This window comes from Arachis hypogaea, chromosome 18, assembly GCF_003086295.3.
Source record: "Arachis hypogaea cultivar Tifrunner chromosome 18, arahy.Tifrunner.gnm2.J5K5, whole genome shotgun sequence".
NCBI lineage: Eukaryota > Viridiplantae > Streptophyta > Magnoliopsida > Fabales > Fabaceae > Arachis > Arachis hypogaea.
The window spans coordinates 122,560,430-122,579,257 of NC_092053.1; the positions used below are offsets into that span (position 1 = coordinate 122,560,430).

At 31.3% G+C, this 18,828-nt stretch overlaps 1 protein-coding gene and 1 long non-coding RNA gene across 5 annotated transcripts; both read left to right on the forward strand.

Annotated features, from left to right (window-relative positions):
• The first annotated feature begins 6,831 nt into the window (after positions 1-6,831).
• LOC112771982 (hexokinase-7) lies at positions 6,832-10,875 on the forward strand. 4 transcript variants are annotated; one of them, XM_072224163.1, is made up of 10 exons: positions 6,832-7,149; positions 7,334-7,477; positions 7,616-7,686; positions 7,787-7,839; positions 8,023-8,149; positions 8,384-8,539; positions 8,633-8,687; positions 9,022-9,066; positions 9,690-9,824; positions 10,448-10,875. In XM_072224163.1, the coding sequence occupies exons 2-8, from the start codon at positions 7,387-7,389 to the stop codon at positions 9,030-9,032; spliced, it is 564 nt and encodes a 187-aa protein (XP_072080264.1). In that variant the 5' UTR covers positions 6,832-7,149; positions 7,334-7,386; the 3' UTR covers positions 9,033-9,066; positions 9,690-9,824; positions 10,448-10,875. The 4 variants fall into 4 exon arrangements, with proteins under 4 accessions (XP_072080264.1, XP_072080265.1, XP_072080266.1 ...); XM_072224164.1 differs by having other exon boundaries at positions 9,716-9,824; XM_072224165.1 differs by having other exon boundaries at positions 6,856-7,149; positions 7,334-7,432.
• A 3,210-nt stretch (positions 10,876-14,085) lies between these two features.
• LOC140181163 (uncharacterized) lies at positions 14,086-15,508 on the forward strand. Its single transcript, XR_011875914.1, has 2 exons — positions 14,086-14,387; positions 15,191-15,508. It is a non-coding gene; the product is annotated as an uncharacterized lncRNA (long non-coding RNA).
• The last annotated feature ends 3,320 nt before the right edge of the window (positions 15,509-18,828 follow it).

An 18,828-nucleotide genomic window follows, 5' to 3' on the forward strand; every position in this document is an offset into this window, starting at 1 on the left:
TTTTGTTCCTCTTGGCCTAGGTAGAGTAATTAGTGACACTTGAGTTATCTAATTCCTTTGTTGATTGATAATTGGAGAGATTGCTAATTGGTTTGGAGTGCACTAAAGCTAGTCTTTCCTTGGGAGTTGGCTAGGACTTGTGGCTCAAGTCAATTCATCCACTTGACTTTCCTTTAATTAGTAAGGGTTAACTAAGTGGTAGCAATGAACAATTCTCATCACAATTGAGAAGGATAATTAGGATAGGACTTCCAGTTCTCACACCTTTCCAAGAGCCTTTTATAGTTTTTAGTTTATTTTCATTGCCATTTACTTTTCATGCTTCTTATCCAAAACCCCAAAATAACTCATAACCAATAACAAGACACTTTATTGTAATTCCTAGGGAGAACGACCCGAGGTTTGAATACTTCGGTTTATAAATTTTAGGGGTTTGTTTTAGTGACAAACAACTTTTTGTATGAAAGGATTAGTGATTGGTTTAGAAACTATACTTGCAACGAGAATTCATTTGTGAAATTCTAAACCATCAAAAATCCATTCGTCAGGGAGGTCGCCATCATCGGTAAAGTTATTATTTTGGTGAAACATTCTATTCCAGATACTCTTATTTTATTTTGTTTTCAGTACTTTCACCTTTATTCCAGACATTCCAGATATTTTTTAGCTTGTTGCACTTTACACTTTTGCTTGTATATATTTTAGATTTTTAATTAGTTTGCGTCTTTTTATGTTGGTAGTATTTAGATATATTTTAGTTTATTGTAGTTGATTAGTTGTGATTGGAAATGTGCATATGTGAACCTAGTTTATTCCGATACACATGAGGAATTGAGTTGATTGAAAATGGGAATAAACTAAGAATTTTTAATTTTGCACAATCACATACATCATAGTATATATATAATAAATGTTGGTCAATTGATGAAATTTTCAAGAAATTCTTTTCTTTTAAAAAAGGGCATTGAAATTTAAATTGATTGAGTTGAAGCTTTTTGAAACTTGCATGATATATATATATATAGTTTGGAATATAATTTTTGAGCTAAGAACACACAACCTATAAGTTTTGAGCCTAATTGTATGGTTACATCATTTAACCATGATTTTGATTCTTGTGTGTTTTCTTCTCTATGATTACAATCTTTGATTTGTTCTATTCTATATGTCTATTATTTAGTGTATATTCATGAACTTTTGTGATTGAGGCCATTATTTAATTATAACTCACTTATCCCAAATAGCTTACCATTTCATTTACCTTTGTTTGCCACTTTGAACCTTTTTAATTCCCTTTTGTTCTTTATATTACCACATCACTAGCCTTAAGCAGAAAAATAATTAATTGTCCTAATTGAATCTTTGGTTTGCTTAAGATAGTAAGGGTGAGCACGGGTTGGTTTGGTTCGAGTTTTAGGTGAAATTAGAACCGAACTGATCAAAATGTAATTGGTTCGGTTTGGTTTGGTTTGGATTTACGTTTTTTTGTGTATGTACCCGAACCAAATCAAATCGATTAAGAATATATTGGTTCGGTTCGGGTAATTGGGTACCCGATGACTTTAAAATTCATAAAAAAAAACAAATTTTTATCTTAAAAATTCAACCGGTACAATAAAACATGTAACATCAATAGAAATAATCCAAACATGTTAAACACTAAATACATTAAAAACTAAACTCATTAAAATCCAAACATATTAATAGTGAATAATCTTTGTCTAATGGAAATACAAAAGTGCAATAGAAATATTAGAAGCTAAACACAAAAGTCTAGTGAATAATCTTTCAAAGAAGCTAAAATCAGAACACATTAAAATCCAAGCATTAGAAGCTAAATTCAAAAGTGCAATTGAAATATTTGTCTAGTTTTCAAAGTCTTCATTCCATAATCATTTATTCCATCAACCAAGCATGTTTCAAGAGAGGAGTTGTCACCTTCAAAAAATCAGTATATAATTAGCTAATGTCAATATATGAAATTGATTAATTGAAAGTAATTCAATAAACAAATAATTAGTGAAAAAAATGTTAACCTCAAATTGTTGTAAACAACATCAACTCCAATGGCTTGATTAGATATTGCTAAAGCTGAAAGCTCTACACTAACAGTAATTAAATTATTATTAAAGACTCAACAATAACAACAATTACATAATGATTTAAAGAAATATAATTTAAAAATAGTTACCTAATTCAAGTTTTTCTTGGTCCTCAAGATCTTGCTTTAAATCATGCATCTTCTCTTGAGCCATCAACCAATTTTGTGAGCAAATTAGAGACTCAACAGTAGAAGGACTCAACTAGGTGCCCTACTGGATTTACGTTTTACCCCTTTTGGAGGCTCACCAGTAGCTCCAACAGCTTCGATCTGTGTTTCTGATGAAGGATTTGAGACAGGCAATGGTGGGGGAGCTGGACTTTGTGATGCTCCACCAAAAATACCATCGTTAATAACAGCGGAAGTGGCTGCACTTGGAGAAGAAGTACTTCCAACAATCGTATCACTTTTAGGGTTAGTTTTCTCCATTTTTGAATATGAAAAATACATAAAATAAGTACGGAGCCATCAACTTTATAAAAATATTCAATATTAATTTTTAGGATATTTATTATTAGCAAAACTCTATATATTATTATTTCATAAAATAAGAGAAGTCATGTATTTTATCAGATCTTGACATTCATTAATTAGTACAAGTATTATAATAAGTTACTAACCAAATAGTACAATTGGAAGACCTTACTGCAGAGTATTTGTTAATCACTTAATCGATTATATAATTACAACAACATAGGCAATCCTGATCCAACATTAAACCCAGATTATTTACAAACATTGCAAGCAATATGTCCCCAAAATAGAAGTGGAGATAGCCTAACTAATTTGGATGTTTAACTCCAAATATATTAAACAACAGAGGACTAAGAATGTATAATTTCAAAAATTGAACAAAAGGATTGCTTCAAAGTGAATTAGAGGATTGAACAACAGAGGACTAAGAATGTATATTTAACTCCAATTTAGGTCTTAAAGAGGATTGCTTCAGAGTGATCAAGAGCTTTATTCAACAAGAACTAAGAATGTATAATTTCAAAAATTGAATAGAAAATTAAATATTTAACACTTTAACATATAACATTCTCCAAAAATAATAGACTAACCTGACTGAGTGACCGGAGAAGACGATGCTGGAGCCTGGAGGAAGCTGGCTGCTGGAGAGGGAACGACTGACCGAAAACAAAGCTGGTTGCTGGAGAGGGAACCACAGACGACGATGCTGACGGAGATGCCGACGAAGACGTCGACAACGGAAAGGAAGTTGGTTGCTGCGTCGCTGCCGCTACTAGGAAGACGATGTGCCTAACGGTCCTGTGGACGAGGTGGAGAATTCATCTAGGTGAGAGACTGAGAGTCTAAGAGGGCCCCGCTAGTGACACAGTGTTAGGGTTACAAGTTGGAAAACTCACTAAAAGCCATATATATTTTTTTTATTTTTCTATTTAATTAATATATGATCGGGTTCACGGGTTGGTTCGGTATCCGCACCCCCAGAACTGATACCCGAACCAATCACCAACAAAGGCCATTGGTTTAGTTCGGGTTGGACCCGAGTACCCGTTAGTTCCAGAACCAATTTAATTGGTTCGGTTCGGGTTCAGACGGGTAATCAGATACCCGCCATGCTCATCCCTATAAGATAGTGAGTGTGTGTGTTAATTAAGTGTGGGAAATGTGAGAACTTTAGTTGATGAGAATGTGTTTTGTTGAGAATATTGAGAATTTGGGTGTATACTCATGTGAAAGTATAGAAACCATATGCATTGATGTCCTTTGTATATATTATGCTTTCATATATATATATATATATATATATATATATATATATATATATATATATATATATATATATATAAAGAAGAAAAAAATAATAATATAAACAAAAAAGAAATAATAAAAAGGGGACAAAATTATCCCAATGTGAAGCTCAATAAAAATCAATGCATATGTGATTGAATTGAAATTGATACATGAGTGTGTATATATGTAAAAGTGAGATTTTTGGGTAGCTAGGCTTGATTTTAGAATTGCTTAGAGTGTGTGTGTGTTAGGTGAGAACTTAGGTTAGTCAAAGATTCAATTGATAGCTCACTTAACCATACATATATCCTCACCCTTACCTTAGCCTCATTACAACCTTGAAAAACCCTCGTGATATTTGCATATGTACACTAAATATTTGTTAATTAGTTAGATAGAGAAAAAACTTTAGAAAGTATGATTAGAGGATATTTGAGCGGATTAACCCTAAACACTTGAGCGATTAGAGTGCATATACACATCCGGTGAGGGTTCAATTGCTCAATTCCATATTTCCATCTTTGATGATTGCTTATCTTGCAAGTTTGTAAACTCTTTTGAATAACTCAAATCAATTGTGAATGTGTTTTGATATGATTGATTTAGCCCTTGATTGTGCATATATGATTTCTTGGAAATTTGACTCACTTTGACCACATACATGCTTATATATATATAGATAGATAGTAATCAGAATAGCTAGATGCATGTAGGTAGCTTGTATTTATATAGTTTGCATTGAATAAATTGATTACCCCTTTTTGTCTTTATTGAGTTTAGCATGAGGACATGCTTGGTTTAAGTGTGGGGAGGTTTGATAAACCCAAACTTTAGGGTTTATCTTGTGCAGAATTTGGTGGATTTTATCAACTTATCTCCCATTTATTCAACAAAATAGCATGGTTTTATGAATTTCTCCTAATTTTGCTTAATGGTTAAAAATATGCATTTTAGGCCTTTAATTAGCTAAAGTTAATTCACTTTGATTCCACTCGATGCCTTGATATGTTTATTAGTGATTTCAGGGTTAAGAGGCAAGGAATGGATCATAGAAATGAAGAGAAAAGCATGCAAGATGGAAAATTCATAGAAAGCAAGGATTTGGAAGATTCAAGGTGACGCGTACGCGTGACCGACGCGTACGTGTGAAAAAGAAATTCGTCTAGGTGACGCGTACGCATGACAAGGAAAGTTGCCAGGTGACGCGTACGCGTGACCCACGCGTATGCGTGACAAGCGTTACGTGACCTCATTAAAAGCAACACGCTGGGGGCGATTTCTGAGCTCACTAAGGCCCAAGTCCAACTCAATTCTAAAGTATTTGAGGCAAAATTCAAGAAGGAATGAGGGGGAGCAATTAGGTAGTGTAGGAAACATGTTTTAGGGTAGTTTTCTAGAGAGAGAAGCTCCCTCTTCTCTCTGGAATTAGGGTTCTTAGATTAATTTTCTCTTTAATTTCAGATTTTATTTCATGTTTTAGTGTAGTTTTCTTTACATTTTCATGATCTAGTAGTTTAATTCTCTTATTTCTTCTTGTTAATTTCTCTTTTGAGCTACTCTTTAGTTTTATCAACTCTCTTGTTAACTTTGCTTTTCTTTAATGCAATTTGATGTTTCTTTGTTTGTTGTTGCTTTCTTGAGTTGTTATTGTCATTTTCTTGCATTGGGTAGTTGTAGATTTATATTTCTTGCAATTTAATATGCTTTTATTTTATTGCACACCAAGTGTTTGATAAAATATTTGGCTTAGATTTGGAGTAGATTTTGTACATTATTGGCTTGGAAAGAGAAATTAGGTGATCTTGAGTCATTAATACCCAACTTATGTTAGTGATCTAGAGTGATTAGTTAATCTTGCTTCCAGGGACGGATCCAGAAAAAATTAACAATGGGGGCAAAAATATATCAAGTAAAATTTATGTATAGATATTTTATTTTATTTTATTTTTTCATAGTATACTCTAACTTAACAGATTAAGGATTAATCTGTCGTAGATCTGTACTTTATTTAAGAGTCTATCATTATCCAATAAATTATTATATATACAAAATAAAATTTAAATTCTTGATTCTTGCTTAAATGAACTACTGATATTCTAAGATATATTCCAAATAATTTCTAATTAATTAGTATCATGAAGCTAATTATTATTATTATTCTTTTAGTTAATTTATTTATTTATTTTAGAAATAAATATAATATAATAAAAAAAATAAATATCAACATTTATAAATAATTATATTTGTTTATCAAAATTTTTGTGGGGGCAAATGCCCCATCTTGCTTCTACCTAGATCCGTGCTTGCTTGCTTCCATTAACATTACTTATGGATTGAGATTAACTAGACTTATTTGACTTTTTCTCGACGTTGGAGATGACGATTGACTTTCTCCCGATGTTGGAGATAGCGAAATAGGATTAGCTCCTGATAACTATTGTATATGATTAATGACTAGGATAGAAAGCCTTGATTCTCAATCCTTGCCATGAATGTCTCTCTTTAGTATTTGCTATCTTTATTTGTTACTTTATTTTATTGTCATTTAGGCTATTATCATCCTATGATGTACGGACACTGACACGGATACGACACAATACGGGACACACCGATACGGGAATTTTAAAATTTTACATGATATGGGGACACACATACATATAAAATATCACTACTAGAAAATTAGTTATTACAGACGGATATTTCCGACGGATTTTATCCCACGGAAATACAGTCGGAATTTTAGAGGGATTTTTTGTCGGAAAACAAAAAAAAATGAATTAACATAAATTACAGACGGAAAAGAGAATTTGTCGATAATTCTGTCGGAAAAAATATTTTTTTTTGTGGGAAATGATTACAGACGGAAAATCCGTCTGTAACTAAATGAACAAAACACTGCGTTTTATTAAATTATTACAGACGGAAAATCCGTCTGTAATTTAAAATTTTCCGTCGAAAAATATTGATGTAAACCTAACTTAACCTAATGTCTCGAGCTTCATTCACAATTCACACTTCACACACGAGCTTCTTCCTCACGAGCTGCTTCTTCTCTGGTCGCACGAGCTTCTTCCGCCGTTGCCGCTGTTCGCATCCCGCGATCTCTCTGTCATCCCTTGTGTCGCACGAGCTCCTTCCGCCGCCTCTCTCGTCGCGTCTCCTCCCTTGGTCGCCATCGTTGCAGAGCTCCCTCCGCCGCTTCGTCGCATCTGCTCCCTTCATCGCCGTCGTCACAGAGTTCTCTCCGCCGCCGCTCTTGTCGCGTTTGCTCCCTTAGTGAATTTCAGGTATAATTGGATTGTGATTTTAGTGCTTAGGGCTCAATTTTTCTGTGCCAATTTTAGGTTTATCAATTTTTCTTCGCAATTTCTATCTTCTTGTTGCTGTTGATGCTGATTGAGCTTGTTGTAGGTTTATTAATTATTTTACTATCAGTGAAGAAAGAGATTTTTTTGTTGGTCATGTCTACAGCGATTCGTGAAAAACTCAGCCCAACTCGGTGGAAACTCGGTGGTTGTTGTTGAATGGAAAAACTTGAAGCGAAGCTCGGAATGATAGTTGACTCCATTGGTAACTTTTTCTCTGGCAAAGACCAGCTTCCCTTGTGTGACCCTGGTAACTTCTTTTAAACCCCAGTGCTATCTTTCTCCTGTCTAATTTGACGTAAGACAGAAGTTAATAGGTCCTTTGTTGGTTCCATTATGCATTGCTGCAGTTACACTGATATATAAAGTCTGATTCTTTAAATTGCAGCTCTAAATGCAAGTGGTCTTGACAAATTTCTTAAATCAATAGGAAAAAATCCCTCATATGTTGATTTGGAGGTGAGTTAATATTCAGGACATGTCTTGTAGCCTATTTCTCCTCATTAAACCAAATTTTGTTGCTTTATTCTAATTATTTGAATGTGTTCTTGTTTGACAGTTGACTGAACAAAAATTGACAAGAAGGGAAGGTAGAAGCTTTTCTTGTTTGAGGTTACTTGCTAAGATTAAAGCCTCGCTATCTTTCACTTAAAATTTCTGAAGGTTTTGATAAATTTTACCACCAATAGAAGCAGGAGGCTAATCTGATTCAATCTGCTCTTATTGTCAATTATCTCTGTTTCTATCTCAATGTGTTCCTATCCTAAATAACATTGTTCATCTTTTGTTGTTTAGGAAGCTTGCAGACAAGATTGCAGTTTCTGGTTACTATGTGGTTGTTCCGGACTTCTTTTATGGTGAACCCTATGATCCTCAGAATACTAATAAACCTTTAGGAGAGTGGCTAAAAGATCATGGAACGGTTAGTTCTTTTTAATGATTCAATATTATTCTTTGTTCATAACTTTCTTTATTGTTATTATTACAATTATTGTTATTATTACAATAAAGTGGACTAAGGGTTTCAATATTGAAGATGTGATAATTATTCTTACCTCGATTATGATATATTTAACTTTGTTGTAATTCTTCTTGCCATCGTTTATGGTGCATTTGCAGAATCTACAATCAGACTAACTCGGTGATTTTGCATTAGGTTAATGATACCATTGGAACACTAGCTAGAGGCAGATTCTACAATCAGGATGTCATTGCTGCTGTGATCCTTGGTACAGGGACAAATGCAGCATATGTTGAACGTGCAAATGCTATTCCAAAATGGCATGGCCCTCTCCCAAAATCAGGAGACAGGGTAAGTAGGTTATACTATTTATGGCTGTCATTGTCTTGCATGTTAGAAATATCTTCTAATTGGTTGTTTCTTCTATTTTGTTTGAGGTTTTAGGGAAGAAGAAAGAGCAAAAAAGAATGGGTGAGGAGAATATGCTGCTATCTCTCAGGTATTGTTTCACTATTGACTCTCTTTCTGATGAAATTAGCTCATTCTCATAGTAATAGGTGCATTTCCTTAGTTTATCCTTTTGGTCTCCATGCATATGTGAAAAGTTATTAACCAACTAGCCAAGAGTAGTGGCACAGCTGACATTTTTAAAGGGTTACTTAAACATCTAGTTAGGGTTCAAATACTGGCAGTGTGTTATTAAGAGATGATTTAGGATTGACTGTGTTATTAAGAGGCTTTGTTTTACTCATACAGATGATTTAGTTAGTACATTTTGTGCTTTTGGTACTGGTTTTGTTTTCACTGAGAAACTTAGAATTGTTCTCTTGTAGGAAGTATCTGAGATCCTTCCTCCATATGATCGACTCATCTTAATGGTATGTGAAGTTGCTTGAGTCTCCCATATTTTCCGAGATTTTTTATTTGTTCATTATATATTATGGTTGTCCATGACACTAGACATCAGACATGATTTAATTCCCCATATTTTCCGAGTTTTTTTGTAAGTATTCTATTACATATAAGCATACAGACATGATTTAATTCCCCATAACGATCCAGCACTCTTGTGTCCTTGGTGGACTACATGTAAGAAACACTTTAGGCCTTTTGCATATTTTGAGTCTCTGATATGTGTTCATTGTCAACTGTGCAATTTTTATAGCATTTCGTGTGTGGTTTGGCATGTTTCTAAGTCCCTTCATTCATTCTAGAAGCTTGTTTCTATTCCCTTACTTATTTTTTAGTAAACTATTGAAATGGCAATAGTAATTTCAAATATACTTTCAGTATTTATTGAACTTTTTACAGTGGGGTTTTTGAATATTATTAAAAAACAAAGACAGTTTTTATTTTTTTTTATTTTTTTTATTAACCTGCTTTGAATTCTAAGTCATGATAGGTAAAGTTATAGCTTTTGTTTACTATATTTTATTAAATAGGTATGTCTCTATTCTGAATGTTTGTTTCTTTCTGTTTGGCTGGAACTGATGACTGATAGGAGGGCCAAATAATAATGCTTTTCAGATGCAAGCGGAGATTCAATTGCTTTCGCCACTCGTTCCTGTTCGTCAATTGAGCTTCCTCAGGTTGCTGGTCCATCATGGGCACCCTTTGCTTCTTGGATCACTGGTTGGTAAGTCAACCTTTTCTCCTTCTTTGCCTTTATATGCTTTGTTTATTTTTATTTGCAAATAGTATCTATCATGTGTTGAAGTAATTAAATTCAAAGGAACTTGCTTGTTTCTTTGTTTTGCAATTTGAACACTATAACGATATTCTATTAGAGAAGAAGATATTCACATCCCAGAATCAAGATTTTCTATGTTCAATTTTCAAGTTCTACTTCTATATCACTGCTGAATCAAAAGGCCACATCAATTTGGAGTACATTTAAGCCATTTAACTATTCAGTAGTACAATCATAATCATATATTATCATTTTCATATTATCAATTTCAGTTATAGTCAATGAAATTTCTGCCGCTTTAATTTCCCTGTTTTCTTTATTACCCAATTTTTAACTGTAGTTTTGAAAGTCTACATGCTTTTTGTTACCATCATATTGATAACAATTCTTAATTTGCTAACACTAGGTTGGTTATTGAATTATGATTATCTTTGATTTTTGTGTTAACATTTTCTTTATCATTAAGTTGGAGTATGAATCTATGATAACTAATATTTTCACTTGTCCTAAACCAATGTGCCAATGAAGTGTGATTGCAACATAAACCCTTTTTTTTTTCACTGTTGTAGATTACTTGGGTTGAGCATTCCCAATATGATGAGAGTCTCATTCACCAACTGTATCGGCCGTTGATTGCTAAGGAATCTAATGGGAATAAGGATGCTATGGACCTTGAGATTTGTTCAAGAGGGAATGTGGTGGGGAAACTAGTAAGAACAAAGCACCATAAGGAAATTATTTTCCCTTTGGTGATCAACTCTTCGGAATCAAACCTATCAAGTTCAAGAAGAATTCATGCACATATGGCTGATGGATGTTGATTCATGTCCATTTTTTGAGAAAGAATTCAGTTAATCTTTCTGTAATATATGTAAAATTGTGTAAAATTTAGTACGATTGAACAATATACTGAGGATTATAGTTGATAATACACTTTGTTTATGTTTTGAATTATATTTACTTGCTTGTTTATAATAATTTTCTTTTAGTTTTATAATACGATGAATTTGTTTATTTTTTGTAATATTATAAATATTCGAGTACAAATTAGATAAAAATTTGTATTAAATTTATATTTATTTTGTATGAAAACAAGTTTATTTTGTAATTGAAAAAATAAAAAAAATATATTTTAGTTTACTGACGGATTTATAGACGGATTTTCTGTCTGTAATCAGAGTGTGAGATGATTTTTCAAGGTTCAAATTACAGACAGAAAATCTGTCAAAAAATCCGTCTGTAATTTACAGACGAAAAATCTGTCGGAAAATCCGTCTGTAATTTTCGACGGAAAATCCGTCGGAAAAGTTTGTCGGCTTCGGAAAATGGATGGAGAATTTACAGAGGGAAAATCCGTCGGTAACGGGTAAAAATCCGTCGGTAATTTTCCGATGGAAAAAAATCCATCGGTAAATAATTTCCGACGAGGCTTTTACAGAGGGACAAAATCCGTCGGTAATTTCGTCGGTAACAAAAAATCCGTCTGTAATATAGACCAAATCTGTCTGTAAATCTGTCTGTATTAAGCCATTTTCTAGTTGTGTATAAAGTATTTTTTAGATAAATCGTAATAATATTTTGATATTTTATTGATATTAAAATATAAATTAAAATTTTGAATTATTTTTAATGTCTTATTTTAATTATATCAAGTATTTAAAATATTTTTTAATAAATAATAATATATACTATAGCTAAATTTATTTTAAGAATATATGTTAAGAATAAGACTGAACACGTTGACACGTGATGGTAAAGGTGTGTCCAGGTGTGTCCGGAGAAGAATTTTTTCTTTTTTATTAAGACACGGTTTGACATAGCAGACGCGCGAAATGTGTTATCATCTTATCCACGAAATGTGTTATCATCTTATCCAGTTGTGTCCGAAATGTGTCCGACACGCAGACACGGCAATTCAGCGAAGTGTCCGTGCTTCATAGTTATCATCTTATCCGCAAATCACCCATTAAACTTCATAACCAATAATGTGCATACCTCACTGTAATTCCTTTGAGAGACGACCCGAGACCTAATACTCTCGGTTATTTTTATTGGTTTGCACTCGTAACAAAAAAAAAAATTCTGATGGAGAAGTGATTGTTGATTTAAACTATACTTACAACGAAACAATTCCATTTTTATTGAGAAATTCTAGATCAACATAAATTTTTACGTCATCTATTCATTTTACTCTTTATTGATTGGCATCACCATCTGTTCATTCTGTTAGTTTCTTTTGTTCAGTTATTAGAGTTGATGAAGCGAAATAATACAACTAAAATTTACGAATGAAAAATAAACGAAACTGGACTAAATAATTTAGACAATAATGTAAATAGTATTATTTAATAGTAAAGATTATAATTTTTCAATATATAAAAAAGTTTATAATACTCTTTTATATTAGTTATATATTATGAAAATCCATGTAAAGAAATCATACATACGAGAGAACTTAATATTTTCTAATTTTTTAAATATTTTTTAATATAAAATATGGCATTCAATAGTATAGTAAATGTTTTAACCACTATATATAATTAGCTATGGTGATAAGAGAAACAAATAAATTATAATTTGTTCATGTTTATCAATTTGAACCATATCATCTTATTCAACTTTATCTAGTTACCATGATAAGTTGACAAATATCAACTTGAGTCTTATCATTTTGTTTATATTAAATGATTTGCTAGTAATTTGGTTTTTGACTAAGTCAAAAACTACAACTAGTTAGCTTATCCAATTTTGATTAAGTAAAAAATCGCAACTTGTTAGCTTAACCAAATCACCACAATGTCCACTTGTTTCTTTAACTATTTACATGAATCTATTTGACAAAAACAACATCAACTCTACAGTCTGCCATTTAAAATTATTTTTTGGTGTATTTATGTTATATTTTTAACAGACAAAGGAAAAATCTATACTAACTAAATTTACCCATATCGATTGGTTTTCTCATGATATTTAAAAGATTATCATTGATGTATATGGATTGAATGCTTATGTGTTTTGTTCTTGAATGAAATGCTAAATTACTTGTGATATGCAAGACACTCTAATTGGCACAAGATATTAGAATCTTTTTTATTTGTGTCTGAGATCCTCCAATAATCTTTGCAAACAAATTGCTTCCTTATAAGATTGTGTAGCCGCATATTTAGTTTCTTTAGTTGATAATGCTACCACAATTTGTAATTTAGGTAATTAGGATTACGTTTAATTCTAATTGTTTGTTTGGGCACTATTATTTTGTTAAAAAAAATATCTTTTTTAATAAAAAAGATCTTTTTTTACTTTTTAACGTGTTTGATAAATTTTTAGTAGTAAAAATAAAAGTACTAGAAAAATTTAAAAAAAAAACATTTTTTTTGAGAAACAGTAATTTACATATTTTTTTAAAAGATCTTTTTTCTATAAAAAAAGATGTTTTTCATCTAATAAATAAACAAAAAGTACTTTTATATTATTATACCCAAATATAATTGATAGATAAAAAAGTCTTTTTACATGAGATACCCAAACATAAAATTACATTTACTTTTTCATAAGATCTTCTAGAAAAAGATAACTCGAAAAAAGATCTTTTCTTAGAAGCTCACCCAAACAAGCCCTAAGAACATGATAAGACAAGACATTGAGAACAAGACATAAAGGACAGAGACATAAAAATTAGTGTTCTTGTATTTTGTTTGGTGATAAACTAGAACAAATGATAAAAGTCCAATTTATTCTCTTTTTTTTCATTCAAAAATTTCAGAAGAAAAATATAATATTAAAAAATATAATTATGAAAAATTAATAAGAATAATGAAAGAAAAAGTAAAAAAAAATTGTGTCTCTTGTTAGTATCTCTGTGTCTTCCTATTAGAATAGACACAAAATACACTAATTCAATATCTCTGTACACAATGTCTTTGTCCATGTCTCATTTGCCAAACGATTTTATCTCTTTGTATCCCTATCTCAATGTCCCGTGTCTATAAACAAACACAGCCAAACTAATATTTTAAAAATCGGACCGAACCGACCAGTCAAACTGGTCCAACCGCAAATCGGTGGCATTAACGATCTGGTTAGATATGCAAAACCGTTGAAACAAAAACCGATGGAGAACTATTGAATTGGCCGAGAACCGACTGGTTGGACCAGACCGGGAACTAGCCGATTCGAAGGAAATGACGTCATTTGGCAACTTTGGCTTATTGATTACTAAACTGAACCACTTCACTTCTTACTCCTCTCAACCTCTTCTGCATACCTGAATCAGTCACTGTCCCTTCTGCAACCCTATCTACTCTTCGACCCACTGTCCCCGCCCATCCGTCGAGCCACTATTACCGTCCATCCGTCGAGCTCGGCCGCCGTCCGTCCGTGTTGCCACTGCCCCTAAGTCTCCAACCGCTATTCTCTTCTTCCGCGAGCTCGGCCTATCCCATACTCTCTGCATCTTCTCGCCGTCGTTCTTATGTTCTCGCCATCGTCTGGTCGGCGTTGTCTTCGAAGGTCAGTGAATGTCTTGCTCGCTTGTTCTTCAGTTGTTCTTCGTTTTTTTTTTTACCTTTTTATGCTCTGTTTTTGTGATTAGCTCAGGTTCTTTACTAATTATTGGTTCTTTACTGATGTGATTAGCTTTGGTTTTTTACTGATTTTGTGTGTTGTAATTTGATTGATTAGTGAATGTCTTGTGATTAGCTTTGGTTCTTTACTAATTATTAGTTTTTTACTGATTAGTGATTAGCTCTAGTTCTTTATTGAAAATTTTACTGTTGCTGTTGTACTAAAAAAAATAACATAAAAATGTATACATACAATCTTCAACAAATTAAGGTTCGTCGCTTCCCAGAGATCCACTCTCCAACGATTTCTCGTTGCCCCTTCCAATTCCTTGGTGAAATATTCAACCTAAATCTATTTCATGAATTGTTTATAATCTGTTTTTAACTTTTTCTATTTTGTTGTTGCCGTGAGGCATGATTTTCAGTAAAAGAAATTCCTACTTTTTGTGCTTGTTGATAACTTGTACTGTGTTGTTTGTATTGAGGTTTTGTTCTACTGCATATTTATTCATTTCACCGCTTCATGTTTTAGGAATGGCTTTTATTGGCCTCGATTTTTAAGTATTTGTTTAATAATTCACTTAGGTAGTTGTTATGTTTATCATCTAAATTCAATGAATTGTTGATTTATATTTCATTTAGGTCAGCTTGAATTGTTCTAAAACTTTTTGTTTCGTCCTTGAGCCATTGTGCTTGTTTTTCATGGGATCATAATTTTTTAGTCTTATTATTTTTTGATTGCATCTATAGGTCCCATTGGTTTTGTTTGGTGGCTCTCGAAAGTATACTTCTGCTTTGTATGTTGCAACAGTGAAAGCTAATTCAGTCGAAAAGGTTGAGTATGAGATTCTTCAGTTTGTTGAGGAAGTTAAGAACAACATTATAGTTTCCTAGTTCATAAGTGACTTGTATGTGAAGAAAGATCATAAGACTTTGCTTGATGACATTTCAAGTAATGCTTTAAATTTAGAAGATATTTTAAAGTTTATATTAGATTATAATTACATTATAGGATGTTTATTTATAATTTATTAATTATTTTATAATAAAAGGGTTTTTCTGGTTGAACCACTGATAGCTAGAAATTAGATTTCTATGCACAACCATCGGCAAGCAGGGACGGATCCAGAAATGTTATCATGTGGGGCCAATAATACATATAATATTAAAAATTATGTAAAAAATTATATAATATAAGATGTATTACAAAAATATACCGATAGATAATATATTTTAAAGTACAAAAAATATGTGTACTTTTTACTAACGAAGTGAATCGATTCTTCGTATCATAAAATTCATCGATAATAGAATTTGTGTCAAATTTTTCAACAATTTTCTTTTCAATATAATTAAAAGATAATTAGCAAGAAATTCATCTTTTATTTTGTTTCTGAGTTATTTTTCATAATATTTATAATTGAAAAAGATTTCTTAGTTGTAGCAGTTGAAACAGAGAGAATTAATACCAAATGAATAAAAAAAGATGGTCACAAGAAGAAAAAGAATTCACTCTGAGATTTAAAAATTTTTATTTAATTAAAAAATATTAGTAATAATATCTTTTTTAAATTTTTTTAATATTGTTACTTACTTTTTAGATATTAAAAATTATTAATATTTAAATTAGACTGGATATTTATTTATACTAGATTAAATACTAAATAATTTTTTAAAAAAATTAAATTATACATAATAACTTATTACTATTAAGTTTTTTTAAAAAAAGTTGGAGGGGCCGAGGCCTCCACTCGACCCCCTTATGTCCGTCCCTGTCGGCAAGTACACCAAATCGTATCGAGTGATACCACAATGAGTAGGTTATTGTTCCCACAAAAATTAATGGATTAAGCAATCAAAATCAATTGATTATTCTAGTTAAGCAATTTAGAATTGAAAGAGAATTAATCAAAGAGCATAGCATAAAACTAGATAACTTGGCATTAAAGTAAATAACTGAAATGTAAATAACTGGAATATAACTAACTAGAAAGTAAATGACAAGAATTAAAACAGTGAATACGTAAATCAACCGGAGTTAGTAAAGTACAAGAAATCAATCAATGTAAATGTGCATACATTAAAGACAATTCTAAAGCAAGACAGTGAGATAATGATAGTAAAATCATTAGAGTTTAGAGATGCTGATAAAAGATTATCATGTTGTTTATAACACGCAAGTACAAGAAATCAATCAATGTAAATGTGCATACATTAAAGACAATTCTAAAGCAAGACAGTGAGATAATGATAGTAAAATCATTAGAGTTTAGAGATGCTGATAAAGGATTATCATGTTGTTTATAACACGCAGTGGAAGTAATAAAGTAATCTTAAAGATCTATTTTGTGCTTAAACTTTATTTTAATAATAAACAATATGTAGATCAGATCTAAATACCTTTAGACGCTTTAGTAAAAACTTTATTCTTCGATTGTATGAAGACTCTATATGTATCCACACTGAGACCAATCTTTGCTGTCAACTCCTTGACCAATAGCCATCTAATCTAAATTGAGAAACTTCTTGCAACTCTTTGTACGCTATAAAATTTTTCTCCAAGAACTAGACTCACATACATTTATGTGTGTAGAGGTAACGGAATAAAACTCTTATTATTCTCTCACATTTTCTCTACTCTTGGCATACATATATATAGTATGAGATTTGTTACTGATTTTAAATTTGATTCTCAATTCAAATTTAAATCGTATCTTGAAATTCCAAATTTGAATCCTTCAAATTTATGAATCATATTATAACTCAATTTGAAACAGAATCAGTTAGGATCTGATCCAAATTTAGAAATAGAATAACTAATTATTCTCAAATCTCATTTAATATTCTCAATTATCATACTATTATTATATTCTTGGTGCTAGCAAAAAATATAATAATATTCCATTTTGAATTAATATAATATTTATTTGATCAAATCAAAATAATGATTAAATAATTCTATAATAAAGATTAGAACACTCGTTAGTGTGTGACCCTATAGGTTCAACACTAAGCGGGTAGTAAATTAGTCATACTAAATTTACTAATCAAGGTTGGTGTCTAACAACACTCCTCAACGACCCGATAGTATGAAGTAATATATTTTTACTAAGAACCTTGGAAGAACAAAGTATAATTCATTCCATCTTTCCAGCTCTTGGTTAACCTTTAGAGTATGGTTTAATTGTCAAACTCTAACTTGTTACCATTATTATAAAGAACTGTGAATGACCTAAGAAACTCATTTCTTCATTCATTCAATCTCCTTGGCCAATGTTTTATTCATCTCAGTCATTATAATCATAGAGCTCAAACTCTTTACCGAGAGTTGACGGATTCCTTATTGACTAATAATTAATTCTACAAGTATTTAAATTATATCCAATATCCATTCAACTAGCACCCTAGGGTATTAGGTGTCCGGAATCAAAGTATAATAAATACACTATGACAGTCGCAGGTCAAAGGAAACTCTATTACCATGTTCATCTTGAGAATATCGTATTGACAAATATACGGTAATTATAACCATTAAAAATTCTCAGAGTGAGTCAGATCAATGGTCATATCTCTATATGCACCATCTATATATATAATTTAATAAATGAGATCTATTAATATTCATCCAATGATATATATATATATATATATATATATATATATTGATCTTTTCGGATTATTAATATCCTTTTTAATAATCCTATGACCAAGAATAATTTAGATTAAATTATAAAAGATTTATCTCTCAATATTATGATCACTATCACAATGATAAATCTCTAAATTTAATCAAAGACCTTTTTATATTAACATTTTAATATAATAACAATAACAAATTATTTGACACATGATTGATTGGATTATGGTCATACTACTTATTCCCAACAGCTGAATCCTCATGATCAATAGATCTTATCTCTACCTCAATCATGCAATCATTAATCTCTGGCAAATCATAAGTAATTAAACTCCAATTTCTTGGTAATTCAATTTCTCTTGACTTAATCAATTGCCAATTCCTTGATCAATTGCTCATGAGAAAAGATAAAGCAGACTCTCCGATTTAGCACCACACAATTCTTAAAATCTGGAAATGGTTGATTCAATATCACTTATCAAATCTAAATCCATAATCATAAGAATTAAGATAAAGAGTGTTAAGCTTGATTTCTTTGATTCAAACTATTTTCCAATAGATTTGAATCTTTAAAATGAAAAAACAAGCACTCTAATGCAAGAATTGAAGATAGAGAATCAATCACATTAATCCATTAAAATTCAATAGAGCTCTTCTCTCCTAATGGAGGAGAGTTAGTGACTCATGATTCAGAAAAATTAAAAAATGGGTTTGAAAGTGAAAAATGAAAGTAAAAGTGTAAAAAAAATCC

Coding starts and splice junctions, on each gene's coding strand:
- LOC112771982 (XM_072224163.1), top strand. CDS start 7,387: ATGGAAAAACTTGAAGCGAAGCTCGGAATGATAGTTGACTCCATTGGT. Junction 7,478..7,615: donor GCTTCCCTTGTGTGACCCTG/GTAACTTCTTTT, acceptor TTTAAATTGCAG/CTCTAAATGCAAGTGGTCTT. Junction 8,150..8,383: donor GGCTAAAAGATCATGGAACG/GTTAGTTCTTTT, acceptor ATTTTGCATTAG/GTTAATGATACCATTGGAAC.